A 16,672-nucleotide genomic window follows, 5' to 3' on the forward strand; every position below is an offset into this window, starting at 1 on the left:
TATTATTATTATTATTATTATTATTATTATTATTAAGTTTGGTAAATGTAAGTTAAGCAATGTGGAACAGATCCCAATCAGCCAAAGTCAACCCAGAGTATGCAAAGCCATTGAAATGTTGACTAAAATGAAATTCACCTTCCCAATGTGCAAAGTGCCCAGCTTCACTTCTACACCCTGCCTGCTGGATAATAATAATAATAATAATAATAATAATAATAATAATAATAATTTATACCCTGCCCATCTGGCTGGGTTTCCCCAGCCACTCTGGGCAGCTTCCAACACAATATTAAAATACAATAATGCATCAAACATTAAAAGCTTCCATAAACAGGGCTGCGTGGATTTGCTAGGTACTAGATAGCAGCTTGCAAAAAGAAGAGAAGTTTGGCTTTGCTTTAGTTTTTTTACTTTGGCATAGGCGTACTTATCTGAGACGCCAACCCTTTTGGAGTATAACAGTTTCCTGGGTTACTAGAATCATAAATTCCAAGCCTTTATGAGAAAGCTTTCTCTCAGCACGGAGAGCACCTTCTGCCCGATACGAGGAGGCCATTTGGAACTTAGCATAATGCACTAGGATAAGATAAATGCAAAGATTTGTTGCTTGGGTTCGCGTTTTGTGGAGTTTATTATTGCAATCTGGGAAGTCGGCACGTTTATGAACCATTAACAATGTTCTCTGCACTTCCACAAGAGACTCCATTTTATAAAAACACACAAATTACTTTGGCTTAGGCCACTCATGTTAACGGCCTGTGATTTACATATTTCAGTAAGCTGCGGAGTCAAAATGAAGTCGATGTGATAGCAGGCTTCCTTTCTGCCTTATTTCCCACCACTCCCTGTGGTGTGGGAAATTCATTTCATCTCATTTTAATCATTCTCCTCGATGTAGTCAGGTAAACAAGTCTTAGAAGAGCGTGGAGATAAAAGACAGAATAAACACAAATAAGGTCAGTCGTCCCGCACCCCACTTAGTACAAAGCAAACATAAGCGCTTGATTGAAGTTACTCATTAAAGCAATGCCACAGAGCAGGTAAAACCTGAAGGGTTTGTGCTAAGTTCACTGAAGCACCACACAGGAGGGTTATATTCTGTTTAAGACTTCTCAAAAACAATCTAGATCTCAGCCCTCAAGGGGGGAATGATAACACTCAAAAATAATTGTTCAGAGAAAGTACAATCTCGAAAGAGATGTGTTAATACATTATAGGCGTGTGCTGAAACCAACATCCATCTGCCAGAGCTGGGTTGGATCAGAAGCGGAGAAAGAAAGACCCATTTCAGATTCAGTGCTCACAATTGTTCCGTGTTAACCTCTTAAAGTCGTCGTCCCCCCCCCTCTGCTTTTTTTAAAATCACTTTTTCCTCTCCCTTTTGCTACCTATACTTTCACTAGCCCCAATCTGTACTACAGTATATATTTAAGGCAGAATTATACCACTTTAAAAAATCATGGCTTGCCCCAAAGAATCCTGGAAACTGTAGTTTGGTAAGGGTGCTGAATGCTGTTAGGAGGCCCTTGTTTTCATCTCAGAGTTACAATTCCCAGAGTGGTTTAACAATTGGTCCCTCTTCCCAGGAATCTCTGGAAAGTGTAGGTCTGTGAGGGAAATAGTGGCATCTCCCAAAATTTCTCAGTAAACTATAGATTCCTAAATTATTTTCTATAACTAATAAATTGGCATAATTGTGTTTTAAATGCACAACGTAGGTGGGGCCTTGGATAGAAAGCACCTCAGGGCAAGTTTCTTTCTGGGGTTATTGATCACTAGGTTCATTGATGACGCTATGTCACTTATGCTAATACCAGAGAACAGCAGCGAGTCTTTAGAGTAAAGTGTCTGGCTCCCACACCCTGAAAGCCTTCTTTCATTATAAAGCCTGAAATATCTATTGATCATAAAATCAAGATAATTTGTCCTTTCATTGGGAAACACAGCATGGAAACTCAACCTGATTCCCAATTAATCTGGCAAACATTCAGGACTCCTCATGATGAATGGCTGAGGATGAGAGGAGAGAAAACATTTTACAGTGAAGGACAAACGATTCTGTTTCTGTAAACAATTTGTGTGTGTGCTCATCAAACGCAAAGGATGCATTTCTTCTTTAGGCTATTTCAGGTTATGTCAAAAAGTTCAAAGCGGTTGCCAAGTTGGTCCAATCCGTTTTGTTACACCTGATGTTAGGGGATTTCAAAATGCCTATTAACTTATGTAACTAAGGGCAAGGATGGCAACAGATGTCTGTTTGACAGATTGAAGTCTCCCTGGTGAAGCCTGCCACCCAGCAGAAAGAGTCACTACTGGAGTCAGGAAACAAAATCAGTGGAAGACAGCAAATGGCAGGAGATCAGCTGCTTGAAATGGTGGGGTATACAAACTTCCACTCTGTGTGATGGTTTGTGGCATGTGTACGCTTGCAGTGCAGCTGCTTGTATGTGAAATCTTTTTGTGTGAACTGTGGGCTGCATTCCAGGATAACATAGGTATACAGTGGTGCCTCGCAAGATGAAAAGAATCCGTTCTGTGATTCTCTTCGTCTAGCGGTTTTTTCGTCTTGCGAAGCAAGCCCATTGACGGATTAGCGGATTAGCGCTGTTAGCGCTATTAGCGGCTTTTAGCGGCTTATCGGCTTATCGGATCAGCTGATAAGCGGCTTAGCGGCTTAGAAAAGGGGGGGAGGAAAAAAAACCCCGCAGGAACTCGCAAGACATTTTCGTCTTGCGAAGCAAGCTCATAGGAGATTCGTTTTGCGAAGCACCTCCAAAACGGAAAACTCTTTCGTCTAGCGAGTTTTCCGTCTTGCGAGGCATTCGTCTTGCGGGGCACCACTGTAATAACAAAGAACCACACTGCATGTCTAATGCTGTCTTTCAACCATTGGGCAAACTAGGAACATAATAGTGAGCACTCACACTTTACACTGTGGGTGCTGTTTCTGGGATCGTGCGTGGTGCTACAGTTCCCAGGGAGCTTAATGGCAAATGGGCTGGCCTGCCTCTCAGTGCTATTATTTGGAGGCTCACGCCAGTGGCGTAGCGTGGGGGGTGACAGGGGTGCCGACCGCACCGGGCGCAACATCTGGGGGGCGCGAGTCCAGAGGGAAGGGACAAGTTCCTTCCTCCGCCGGGCTCCCCGCCGCCGCCGCCAGCCTTGCGCCCTAGCGCGCGCGCCCCCCGCCGCCGCTGCGGCTGCGCTCCGCTCACTGCTCGCAGGAGGAGCAGCCGCTGCAGCAGCACCGACGCCGCCACCGACGCCTGGCCGGGCACGGGCAGCCTCTGCACCCTGCCGCCGCCGCCATCCCCTCGGCCGAGCCACAGGCGGCGGCTGCTTCTGCCTCCATCCTCCTCCGGGCAAGCAGCGTTGTTTGCGCGGCAACTCGCAGGTTAGGGGTTGGGGGGGCGCAAATTACTTGCCTTGCCCCGGGTTAGGGGGCGCAAATTACTTGCGTTGCCCCGGGTGCTGACAACTCACGCTACGCCGCTGGCTCACGCCCAGCCTCAGCTGTCAAGTTTCATTGCTGGGAAGTGGGGCCAGTCCCAATTATATATAGGGGGTGAAGCTGACAATAGCCAGGCAGTCGGCTCAGGAGATTCACCCTCCCTACCCTCCCTTAGTTTAATGTTTTCTTGTTTGCAGATTATTTTTCTTTCTGTTTAGTGGGCACTGCTGTGGTCTTTGACTGGTTGCTGTTGAAGGACCAGGAAGAAATTGTCCTGCATTGGCAGGTTTTGTCTTCCCTGTAGCAATTCCTTGCAACTTTGGTGGTTATGGCCTTGGGTGGAATCCTTTAGTCTTTTCTTCCCTATAAATGGGGAGGGGGTTGTGAAGTGGTGACTCACCCCCCTGTGGCGTCCATTCCAGGGTCCCCTCTTAAAAGGGATTATCTAATGGCCATACACCGAAAGGCTGTCAGTGAACTACCAGGCGTATGGGTATATGGGCTGGGCTGCCTGCTACACTTACATCTCGCAGTGTACCCCCATATCCCATTTACCCTGATGAGCCCCAGTCCCCCCTGGCTGGGGGGCTGGGAGGGGTACACGCCCAAGGCCTAAGCCAAAGTCTTCCTACATTTGGAAGTTTAATAAAGTTGTGGCCTAATTTAATTCCATAACACATTGTCAGAGTCTTTATTCCTTTCTTACGATCCCTGGGGGCTGGGGCTGTCGCGGCCTGGTCACGCAATTAAAAAGCAGGTATAATGCTGCAATGATAACCATGGTTGAAGCCACAATGGCTGTGTTGTGTGCAGAGTGCTTCAGCACATGAAAGCACAGCATGATATATCCACGTTACAGACATCTCCCCAGAATGGTTTGTGTAATTCAGTCAGTTCTGGCGTGGCTTCATTAGCTACTAGTCAGTTTCTGGGATGAGTTCAAAGTGCTGGTTTTGACCTATAGATCCTTAGGTGGCACAGAACTCCAGTACCTGAAGGATCGATTGCCTTCTCTCACATGAACAAAACCAGACCTTGCAATCGTTAGCTGAGGCTCTTCTTCATGTGCTCCCTCTTCTGGAATTTGCTCCCCAGGAAGGCATGCCAGATATTAGGCACGAAGCAAATACTTTTCTTTTTTCCTGGGCTCTTGGCCCTTAGTTTGAAGGACATTACGGCATCTTTGAGGACTTGAGTACTTTGGGACTTGTTTTGCCTTTTCATATAACAGTGTTTTTCATCTGTTCATTTTGAATTGGGTTTTTACATTTTTATTGTTGTTTTAATGGGTTCTTATGTAGGTCGCATTGAATTACCTTTGTAAGAAAAGCAACTAACAAATACAATTGATCGTCCTAATTGGTATCTCCTTTTCTTCAACGAGCAGGGAAATTCTAAGGTCAAGACCCCATGTACTAGAAAATTCACCCACACACTAAGTTAAGGCATCTTCTTTGTAAGCAGTAAACAGTAACACATTCTACACAGTGTTATTAGGTGGTTGGTTTTGTGTGTGTGTGTGTGTGTGTGTGTGTGTGTGTGTGTGCATGCGCGTGTGTGCCAGAGCCCCCTAAGCCCTGGATCCAGCAAGTGTTAAAAGCTAATCAAGCCTTCTAATTCTGGGAAATAACCAAACTAGGTTCCTGGTTAAGATGATTGAGCATTAATGCTGTGTACCCCCCCCATCATAGGTTCATGTTGTATATATGTCTAAATAAACCATATATTATAAAGACACAGCAATATCCACTGTGTCTTATTTCCAAAAGGAAACATGAACCCTGAGTAAGTACCTAGAACTCCTGGAATCTTGCAACACTTGGAGATTGCGGTGGCCTGCAACACTGGTGTCAGAAGTGGGAGGTCCGGATGGGCCTTTTTTTTTTCGTTCACCCCCCCCAAAAAAACAACAATAGTCTGGCCCCCCACAAGGTCTGAGGGTCAGTGGACCAGTCCCCTGATGAAAAAGTTTCCTGACCCCTGGCTTAGAGAGTTATGTTTGAACTGAGTCAGTTTCTTGCATTTACTTACAACTTTTTTGTGACCCTTTAGCCCCATTCTAACTTATCTGCAACTTGTAGGGAACTTGTAGGAAACAATGGGGCAGTGGCCACTGATCTCAGCAATGACTCTCTCTTTTCTCTACATGTTTTTGTTCATAGACAGCTTGGCACACATTAGCAGTGACAGGGAACAAAAAGCAAGTTTGATGTCTGGAAGATACCTATGCGGATTCAAGCATGGGGACAGATGGGTACCAAGTCTCCATCATCATGGAGCATCACACAAGTCAGCAAGAGAAATGATGTGGTGAGTCATGCATTTTATTTTTGCCTAGAAATAGATGGAACTGGCATTTGCAATAGATTAACTCTTGTTTAAAATGAACCAATGCTAGAATTTACGGGCAAATAGGATGTTCTGATAAGCCTGAAGAGTTACTTTGATAATTTTACATTTAGTTAAACATGTGGAGGTTTGCACATTGCAGCTTAAAATAAAGTTTCCAGAGATTGTTTATCAGAAATAAAACTTTCAGATCTGCAACACCAGCAGTGCAGGTTGTTGTTAAAACATGCAGAGGATTTCACCTTTCTAGTTAAAAGAGTGGTTATTATTAGAATTGAGAGTTGAAAAATATAAAAGAAAATAACTTATTACTTATCAGCACATTATTGCCCCTAGTTTGTGTTTAGCCCCACCTGCAAAGCAGGTGGATTAGCTGTAAATTAATACAATATTTCAGAATCGTTGCTGTTTATATAACATGGATATAAGACATACACCATAATCTACTGTTTCCATGTTTTTTTGTCACAGAGGTGACTTGTGAATACCTTGATTTTTCACTTTCTTATCCAACATTCATTCACAGCTCTGTGAGGGCTCTGGGACGGTTCTAGAGGTCTCCGGCTTCCTTCCCAAAGCCTAGTTAGTGCTTTCCCAGCTTTGGGAAAGAAGCTGGGAGGGCTCTAGGAGCCTGCCAGAGCCTCATGCCTTCTTCCCATGCCCTGTAACTTGCTTATCTGCTTTTAGGAAGGCAGCATGAGGGCTGGGCAAGGGGCATCAACAAGGCAGTGTGCGGCCTGCAGGTTCTGGGTCAAAGTACTATCATGCCCCATTTTGTATGAAGAGTTGGACCACCCTGCTCTAGAGACTACACCCTTGAACAGAGCGGCAGCAGAGGAAAGGAGTATTTAACTTATCTCCCATTTCCTCCCCACAATCCTCCAATCTGCTTTCCTACTAAACTATGAGGATCTCTCTCTCTCTCTCTCCCCTCCCTCCCTCCCTTCTCAAGGAGTGGGGAAAGCAGCTGTATTTTGGGTGCAAAAATGGAAAGAAGAGACAGGATTCTGCAAATCCGCTCCCAATCTCCTGCTCAAAGTTGCAGCATCTCATAATTATTTCTCCACTTGAAAGAAAACTACAGTGGTGCCTCGCAAGACGAAAATAATCCGTTCCGCGAGCCTCTTCGTCTAGCGGTTTTTTCGTCTTGCGAAGCAACCCTATTAGCAGCTTAGCGGATTAGCGCTATTAGCGGTTTAGCGGTTTAGCGGCTATTAAAGGCTTAGCGGCTAAAAGGCTATTAGCGGCTTAGCGGCTTAGAAAAAGGGGGGGAGCGAAAAAAGCGCAAGACTTGCAAAACGTTTTCATCTTGCGAAGCAAGCCCATAGGGAAATTCGTCTTGTGAAGCGCATTGAAAAACGGAAAACCCTTTCGTCTAGCAGGTTTTTCGTCTTGCGAGGCATTCGCCTTGCGGGGCACCACTGTACTTGCAGAGTATCACATGTAGCCTGATTTTTAGGGGAAATAAATGAAGGTCTCTTTTTCTGTCACTGACATGCACCTGGAACATATTTCTTGGATGTTTGCATGTGATGCCAATAAAAGGTTTGATGATGATGATATTTCTCAGAAACATATCTGCACATTTGGAATTATCTCTGCTTCTCTGATGTGCTAATTAATCTTATTCCCTCTAGCGATTAAGGCTACGTTTCAGTAAGTCAGCACCATGAGGGGGCAGGAGGGTCTTCTCTGCTGAAGGCTATGGATTGGGTTTCCTTTTGTGTGCTTTGTCTTCCGTACCCAACAGTGGGACCCAGCTGTGCAGGCAGCTTGCTGGATCACAGCTATTTTAACACTGGCCATTTCAGACCCCTGCAGGCATCTCTGAAGTTCTGAGCTTTTGCTCTGATCTAATAAAAGGACCTCTACATCTAATGTGATTTGCAGATCTAAGCAAAGGGGGCTTGCTTATTCGGAGCTGACGAGAAATTGAGCATCAGTTCAAATTTTAGCAAGATTTTGAAACGTATATTTTTGAAAATTTCTGAAAAAGTTTAAAAGTAATAATCTCAGAAAATACTTGTTAAGTTTTTTAAAAAGAGCTAAGCCTTCGGCTATGTTGGTTTATTTTTAGGACCCTGCCGGAGCCCTCCCAGAGCTGTGAAGAAGGCATATAAGAATGATTGTTTCTTTCATGGAAACAGTAGGTTAGGGTGGCTGCCTTATATCCATGTTATATAAACAGCAACCATTCTAGAATCTTGTATTACTTTTTAGGGGAAGAGTATTAAATAAGTTCAGTACCACTGCCCCATTCTCCCTGCCTATTCTGGAACAGGATAGCTTGACCACAGCAAACGCTTGAACCAATGTAAGTAAGGACATCCTATTCCATATTCTCCAGCATTTCTCCAAGGACAACAGGGACATCCTAAGGAAAAGCAGGACATTCTGGGATCAAATCAGAAACTGGGACGGCTTCTGTAAATCTGGGACTGTCCCTGGAAAATAGGAACACTTTCATGATCTGCCATAGTAGTTCAGTTATTGGTAATTTCAATGTTCTATTCCCACAATGCACTGCGGGGCTTCCCTTGTACTTGGTCTGGAAACTGCAGTTAGTGCAGAATGCACAGCACAAATACTGACAAAAGTGAGACCCTGTCAGCATATTCCACTCTTGTTCAATGATCTTCCCCAGTGCCAAATTCAAGGTGTTAAAAGCCTTCAGTAGCTTGGGGCTAGTTTACTTGAAGGATTGCCTTTTGCATCTCCATTTGCATCCACCCAACTGTTTCAGTCTGCAGAACTGGCGCTTTTACAAGTGCCATGCAATGTTCATTCAGCACTTCAAAGCAATTGGTCATTTAGTTTGGCAGCAGTTAACACCTTCATACTGTTTTTAATGCCTGTTAAAAAAAACACCCATTGTTTTTTCAGTGTGTGTGTGTGTGTGTGTGTATAAGACAACATTCCTTTGGAAAGAAGGGTGGGATATAGATTTAATAGATAAGATCAACAGATTTAATTTTATTTATGTTATGATAACATTACTATGTCTACATGTTTTCATGTCTGATTGATTTTATCTGTATTTTCTTATGAACATCATTTTATGCAAACTGCTTAGAGAGGTTTGTCTTGTTTTATTTACCGTAATTTATTAAAATATTGAAACCAACTGCGCTGTGGCAAGAAAATGCTGTCTTCCATCTCCTACCGGCGAATAGATTGCTGCAACCCACAACATGGTGGCAGAAAGGGTCTACTGGAAAGGGTTTTGACCAAGAAATGTTTTTTGGGAAAATGGCTTGTCCCCCCCCCCCCGCCTTCTTGTTGCTGGACTTCTAATTTGGCAGGCAGGTACACAATGCAAATCTCAAGGGCCCAAGTCTGAAGTACAGCTCAGTTGTTAGAGCATGAGAGTCTTAACCTTAGGGTTGTGGTGACAGACATAAACAATGATACGACTTTCCGAAGACATCTGAAGGCAGCCCTGTGTCGGGAAGTTTTGAATGCCTGATGTTCAGTTGTGCTTTTATATTATGTTGGAAGCTTCCCAGAGTGACTGTGGCAACCCAGTCAGATGGGTGGGATATAATGAATAAATTGTTGTTGGCATACCCTCCAAGTGTCCCTATTTTATAGGGACATCCCTGATTTAGAGATGCTGTCCCGGTGTCCGATTTGATCCCAGGATGTCCCACTTTTCCTTAGGATGGCCCTATTTCCAGTAGAGAAATGTTGGAGGGTATGGACTTATCTGACCCCCAAGCAATCTGAAAGGATACAGAAGTTTTTTTAAAAATGTTTCATTATGTTTTTATATATGTTGGAAGCTGCCCAGAGTGGCTGGGGCACGACAGTAAAATGTATGGGGTATAAATAGTAAAATTGTTGTTATGGAATGGAACATCCCTATTTTCATTGGAGAAATGTTGGAGGGTATGCTGTTGTTTTTGTTGTTCTAAGGTGCTATATAAAGACAAGATTCGCTCCGAGGAAGAGTGAAGCTCTTTCTCCCACAGAAAATACTTTTGTACACAGTTTTTCAGAGTGTGTTGGAGGGCAGGAGTGTCGCCACATCTGCAGTTGGCATATGAAGAAAAACAGTGATGGTGAAGCCAGGTGCAATGGGCATTGTCAGAAGTGAAGTGAGAAGGGGAAATCATCCATGTAACAAGCTTTGGTGCACCCTCATTATCATGTTTATGATCCCCTAAGTCAAAGTGAGGAAACTCAATAAGATCACTTGCCAGCCATGCTCAGAGAACAGTGAATCTTGATTGATGGAAGCAGGGGAAGAACTACTTTGTTCTTAATAGATTACTCTAGGCTTAAAAGCCTAGGAAGTTCATTGATGAGCAATTTCAATATGACCACATTATTCGGGATAGGATGGAGGGATGGAATAAAATTGAGATGCATTTCTTATTGGGTGATAACACACATTTTAACCTTATATGCGTGCAACTGGTTTATCTAATAATCACATATAATTAGAGTTTGTTCTCTGATGATGACATATAAGATTATCTATAAGCAGTTAATCCACAATAGCACCACCTTTTCCATATTCCTGCCTTTACACATGAATGCATTTTCTTCCGTAGAAAGCACACAAATGGGTGACCATTTGAACATGTTATATTTTAATTTGCAGAGACAAAAATGACAAGCAATTTATTTACATAAAACTGTACAAAAGCAAATTAAATTATGCAAAATCTTTCATAAATAGAGGTGGACTAGCATTGAATACATTTTTGCCATGTTTCTTTTTTTTTTTAGCATAGTTGCGTGCATAGTGACTCATAATAAACAATGATAAGTTGTTCTCTGCTTCACTATCAACATCCAAGTTGCAGAACAATAGTCAATGATTAATATTACAAACAGATCGTAACCACACTGAATGTAAGTGCTTCGAAATTCAGGACAAGAAATGTCTGAAAGTGTACCCCAGGTAGCTGAAAAATGATTCCTTCTTCCTTATACTATGCTCTTCAGGCAACTGCTCAACATTAATGTTGTGATGAGGTTTGTCTCTACCATTGTCCATCTCCTTTCTTTCAGCGATTAAGGAAACAGTGGATCTTTTATCAGTGATGGAATATAAGCAAAACTGTTATATTCTTCAACTCTTCCAATGCCGTAAAAGTCTTTTAGTGATGGCTGCATTTATGGTAGCTTCGTTTTGCCCCCTCTCTTCATTTTCCTACATCTTTGTGTTTTTATTTTGTTTTTCTATGTGACAACTTCCCAGGGTAGTCTTTCAGCCAAGCACCTTCAATCTCTCCTTTGAGTTCTTCCCCCACAGAAAAATAGCATCTACCTTGTTTTCTGAAACTCAGGCAGCAGGCCAGTCAGAAATTAGATTGACTAAATATTAGCATAACTGGAGGTTGGAATGAGCATTAGAGTTTAGACTGAAGTTAATACGACATTTTCTAATTCGTATAAAGTTATATAAGTGATGCGTCAATCTCTAAATGTGTCCAATGTAAAAGACATGCACAGTTTCTTTGAGCTTCTTGTGAAATTAAAAAGCAAACAATAGGAGTCGTCTCATGAAATGAAAACAAACAAAAAAAAACTGCTAAAAGGATTCCCCCCCCCCAAAGCAACAAATCAACAGTTTTCTACCAAACAGACTCATAACATCTTGCTACTGAGACAAATATAGTACTTTTTCCCTCTCAGTTAACAAACGTCCTATTCCAAAAGCACATTCTTGTTTTTAATAATGAATTATATTTAAGACTGGTCCATTATCTGAGTTTGGTAGAAGGCATTTTTTAAATATATCATCTTTTATTTCTCAGAAAATAAACATGGTTAAATATACAGGTTCAAAAAATGTGGGAATAGCCCATAAATTTTTAGTGTCCAACCCCAACCACCATGTTTACCATAACAACAGGTATAAAAGGCACAGTTGCATATTTTGCATTCACTCTAAAAATTTTCACTTTCATTTTATTATTATTATTATTTTTTACAAAAGCACTCTATATATGGAGTGTCACCAGATTTAACTAATTTCAAATGGGAAAAAACCACAAAAATATATTTGTGTCTCATGCTGGGTCATAAGAAGCAATTGACTATGGTTTGATGGCTAGGTTTTACTAGAATTACTGCAAATACATACAAGTACACTGTATTTTTTGTTATCCCTTTGTGCCCTTCTTAGCTCTATGAATAAAAAGGTAATTTCCTCAATCACAAGATTCACTTGTATTTAGCGCACAAAATGGGGAGTGATTTCTGATCCAGTTAATCCTGAAGGCCTTCTTTGATCTGTATTGGCTTTCCAGAAAAGTTAAAAAGAAAGATAGTTTGTTTAGATCTGCCTTATCTAATGGTTCTCAAGCGGATATTCAATATATAAGGGTTTTATTTTTAAAAATAGTTCTCTTGACCAGTGAGGTGATATGATTGCATTTTCTGTTGAAACCTGCAAGAAATGTGTAAGTTTCAATGTAAATGAGAAGCCTTTTATCCTTGGCAGATACTGAAAGGTTATACAATGCAGTAACCGATTTAATCAGTCTTCTAACGAAGTCAAATTTGCATCTCTGAATTTTCTCTTTAAAAAGCAACTATGCATTAGAATGATCAATCACTCCTAACCTCTTTTTAATTTTCCCCCCTTTATAATATGTGCCCATTTGTAACTGCTACACAAAAAAACTAATTTCAAAATAAGATACAAAAAAGTAAGGAAGATGTACAATAAAAAGGGCACTTTGCTATAGAAAGTTGAAAAGACAAAAGTTGTGATGAGTTTGTACCAGTTGTTCAGCTCACATTTCAGACTGTTTAATATTATACTCTATGTCATTTTTTTTTAAAGCAATAAACTACCCAAGCTATCTTGTCACTACAATCTACTAGAACCATCTAGTCATGCTTTAATGCCAAGTTAAACAGCCAGAGGGGCTGGTTTCTGTCTTTGCACCCCTTCTCAAGCTGTCCCCACTGCATCGACCGATTGTCAGTTTGATTCAAATGTCCAAGCTCAGCCATTCTTTATTACTACAACATTATCAATACAGAACTAGTTCAGATTCTACGCACTCTGTAACTCCTTATTGCACAAAATATATCTGGTCCATTTTCCTATCCACTTTATATATAGTGCAAACTATGAGAACTGTCACAGCCCAGAGCTCTGCACCATCATGATCAGGTTTGGATATATTTATTTGTTGAAGTTTGTCACAAGCAAAACTTGTTTTTGCACAGAGCATGTCGGTGGTGACATCACTCAAGACTACCAGTCGCCTTGAGTCTCAACATTGGTTTTATATTGCACAGGACTCAGCTTAAATGCACTTGTGTATTAAGAAAACCTGCATAATACCTTTGCCAAGAGCAAATGATTAACCTGGAACACTGATAATCGAAGGTTTAGCATCCACTCTCAACAAAGATGGTGCCATACTTGACTTGAAGCATGTTCTTCCTTCCCACTGCCTTTGTTTTTGCTCTTTTTTCAGACTTCCCTCTCAACGTGTTTTTGGAGCTCATCCTGAATGGATATGAAACCTTCTAAGGAGCGGACCCTGGAACGGGAGCATCTTTTTACTATATGTAGCTTATGATGTGCCATGCTGTCACCAGCTAGCTCGTGTGACCAGTTCCTCTGGGGATTCAGCTAAAATCCATTTTGAAACGGCTACGTCATCTGGGTTGCAGCATAGATTGCTGTGCAAAATGTGTGTGGAAAATACGCTTACGTGTTTGTGTGCGTCTGTGTCAGATTTCCTAAGCCCAAGACCGATGAGCAATTCTCCGGATCCACAGTTTTTTCTTTGGCCTTTTAGTTACTGTGGTCATCCAAGCTAAATGCCGGTCTTGTAAAAATGACACCAGTATAGCAGTTTATCCTTAGGACGCCATGATATACCACCATCATTTTGTTTATGCTGAAGTTTAAAATGCCACAGAAAGAGAGGAGGAGAAAGAGGAGGAGGATAATGTCAGAGAGTATGAAAGCACAGGCAGAGATAGTAGTTATGGATAAAACTGAACAGTTCATGACTATAGGGAAACATGTCATATTTGGGATTATAATCTCAGACTGAATATGTTTTCTGCTCTCTCCAGCCACACAACAGGATTAAAGCCGAGATCTTCAAAAAGTGCTTCTTTCAAAGAAAAAGAAAAACCATCCCTTTATATGTTTAATTTTGAATGGTTTCTGGAGGCATATCTCTCTGATGGAAACCAGCAATATTCAGATGGTATCCTGGGAAAATTATACGTATGTAATAATTCTCTCACACACCCCTCGACTTGCAAACAAGCCAGATAACCACCAAATGATAACCAGAGTGGCTTAATCAATGCTTCAGCAGTAGGGGGCGGGGAAGGGATGAGGGACAACAGTTCCTGTAGTTCTTTTCAATTTCAGACTTGTTACCTTGAAAGGAATTTACAACCATAAATTTAGGAAAATAAAGATTGGTGAGCAGGGAATTAGGCATGCAGGAACAACAATGGTTTCTACATTGTACAGTATAGTCAGGCAGACAGGATACGCAAATGCCTGGCATGGAGGCAGAAGTGGCAGGCCAAGCTCTTGTCTCTTTGGTAGCCCCCTCATTTTCAATTGACTTTCCTTTATTTTTGAGTTAAAATCATTTTGATTCATAGGTTTTGTTTTTTTGCCTTTTATCCCCTTCCAATACATGAGAGAACCGTATTGTTGCTTCTTTGTCGCCTAAAGGTAAACTTCTCTTCTAGTTAAAGTGTTGACAGGAGATGGCTTGTATTCCCCTGTCTGTGTGAGGGGAATATCCTCTGGGTTGGCTTCCTCACTTTTGCTGAAACTAGCTGCACTGAAGGTCTCATAGGATGAGGTCAACTTTTTATTAAGGAGGTTTCTGTTGCGGTCACCCATCAGGGAGGCTTCTCCATTGGCCAGCTTCTCTTGACTGCCCCGTTCATCAACAGGCATGAAAGTGGAGAGTTTTGGCTGGCTCTTCTGCTTCCTTTCGGGTGAAGTGCGGACAGGCATCCAGCACGAGTCTGAATGGCCGTATTCATCACATTCCCGAGTGCACTTCCCAGTCAGGGCTACATCTGGTAAAGGTCTTGAATCTGTAAACAAAGAACAAGAAGGGAAGCTTTAAGTTTTGGTTCTCAAGTGCCAGCCAAGAATGAAAATATTTTTTAGGAGTTGGTTTTGCATTGTCAATTTGTTTCCTTAAATAAAATACAGCGCAAGTATCTACAAATATCCCCTTGAGATATACTGCTAGTGTTAAGATGACTTGTTTGACTTTCATTGGAGTTCATCAGATGCTTCGCTGATGAGGAACCTCTACATTTGTCTACCATTTCAACTTGGGCACAATCTAATAACCCAGGGATGTGTGAGACTTTCCTCAGCAATTTTGGGCGTCTCATCAAAATTCATTCCGATTCTTTCAAAGCTCTGTGGATGTTCTGACTGAGATGGCACTCTCATTTTCTCTTCCATTTTTGGTGCATGTACAATTTTGATTAAAAAAACAACAACGAAATTCAGTGGTTCCAATGCACACAGAGTGTTAAGATGTGCTCACGGAACTTGGACCAACCAGGAGGCTATAGTATTCTCTTCAAATTGGGGACATTTCAGAATTCAGGTTGCACATAGGGAATCTCCAGTTCACAGGGAGCTCCTAGTGTATGCCTGGCACCCATGTAGTTATGGACATAGTTTTCTTAGGAATGGAAAACCTCTAGCCGCTGGGCCAGATTCTGCCTGAAGAGACTGGAATCCTGGTCAATATGAGAATGAGACATTTTGAAAGGTCTCATTCACCTTTTTCTTGAGCCTAATTTCCATGGGTCAGTGAGGAGGTAATCTTGGGGAGGATAGCATATGGGAAGCAAAGAGCCAATTCTCTTTTCTCTGCACACTGCCACCCATGTGGTAAATATAGGGCTATGTAGTTTTAATTAAGAACTAAGGAGGGTTGAACTAATAATAATAATAATAATAATTTTTATTTATATCCCGCCCTCCCCAGCCAAAGCCGGGCTCGGGGCGGCTAACAACAATCAAATAAACAATCAAACTAGAATCCAGGGTCAAAGTTCAGGTGCCAGTATGACTGGGCAACTGGATTTTTTCGCATCTCTATCTTTTCTGCAGCCACCTGACATTTAGAAATGGCTTAAACCAGGGGTGCCCAAATTTTTTTCAAAGAGGGCCAGATTTGATGAATTGAGTATGCATTGAGTATCCAACCAAAGTTGTTAAGCTTTTTTAAAAATACAATTTTACCTCAAAGTTGTAGAAATTTTCCCCAAAGTGGTTGAGGTTTTTTAGGATTTTACCACAGGACATACTGCCAGAGGGGCCAGATTAAATCGCCTGGGGGGCTGGACCCGAAATGGACTTTGGACATGCCTGGCTTAAACAAAATGAGAGAAAACAGCCAAATAACTTCATTAATTGGACAAATATCACAATGCAAAACCTTCCTTTGAATCATTAAAATATATGGCTTTTATCTTGCAAAGACTGGTGGCCGTTTTGAACAATTTTTAAGCATCTTCTCCCAGATTGGACTTAATCCGCATCTGTGGCACTCTCCTGAGCAATGGATTAATCCCTCAGTCTTAGTTAAAGTGAGGGATGCATCCACCACCCTAGAGATATTGACACTGAATATCAATTCAATTCAAGGTGATATTGTAGAACAGAATGGTAGACTATGTGGAACTAATTGTTCAAGAACAAGATCAATGTAGGCCAGTCCGATGTAAATGGTAACAGCCATTCAACTGTCTATACAATTAAATGCGCACAAGTCTTTACAAGATTCCAAACTGTTCGTGTATGGTGCGTTAAAAATAGAGAGAGCAATAAGAAATGATTAGGAGCACACAAACAACAGCTCTAAGCGATGACGATGATTTGCA

The 16,672-nt window shown here is 41.7% G+C and overlaps 1 protein-coding gene across 4 annotated transcripts in view; it reads right to left on the reverse strand.

Moving 5' to 3' along the window:
• Positions 1-10,375: 10,375 nt before the first annotated feature.
• PCDH7 (protocadherin 7) overlaps positions 10,376-16,672 on the reverse strand; it is a 413,484-nt gene continuing 407,187 nt past the window's right edge. For all 4 annotated transcript variants that reach the window (XM_083459780.1, XM_083459785.1, XM_083459782.1 and 1 more), the window contains one exon: positions 10,376-14,857. In XM_083459780.1, coding sequence (XP_083315906.1) covers positions 14,478-14,857 — 380 coding nt within the window. In that variant the 3' untranslated portion in view covers positions 10,376-14,477. The remainder of the gene's footprint in view (positions 14,858-16,672) is intronic.

The sequence above is a fragment of the Podarcis liolepis genome (assembly GCF_965112155.1).
Source record: "Podarcis liolepis genome assembly, chromosome: 9".
Classification (NCBI taxonomy): Eukaryota; Metazoa; Chordata; class Lepidosauria; order Squamata; family Lacertidae; genus Podarcis; species Podarcis liolepis.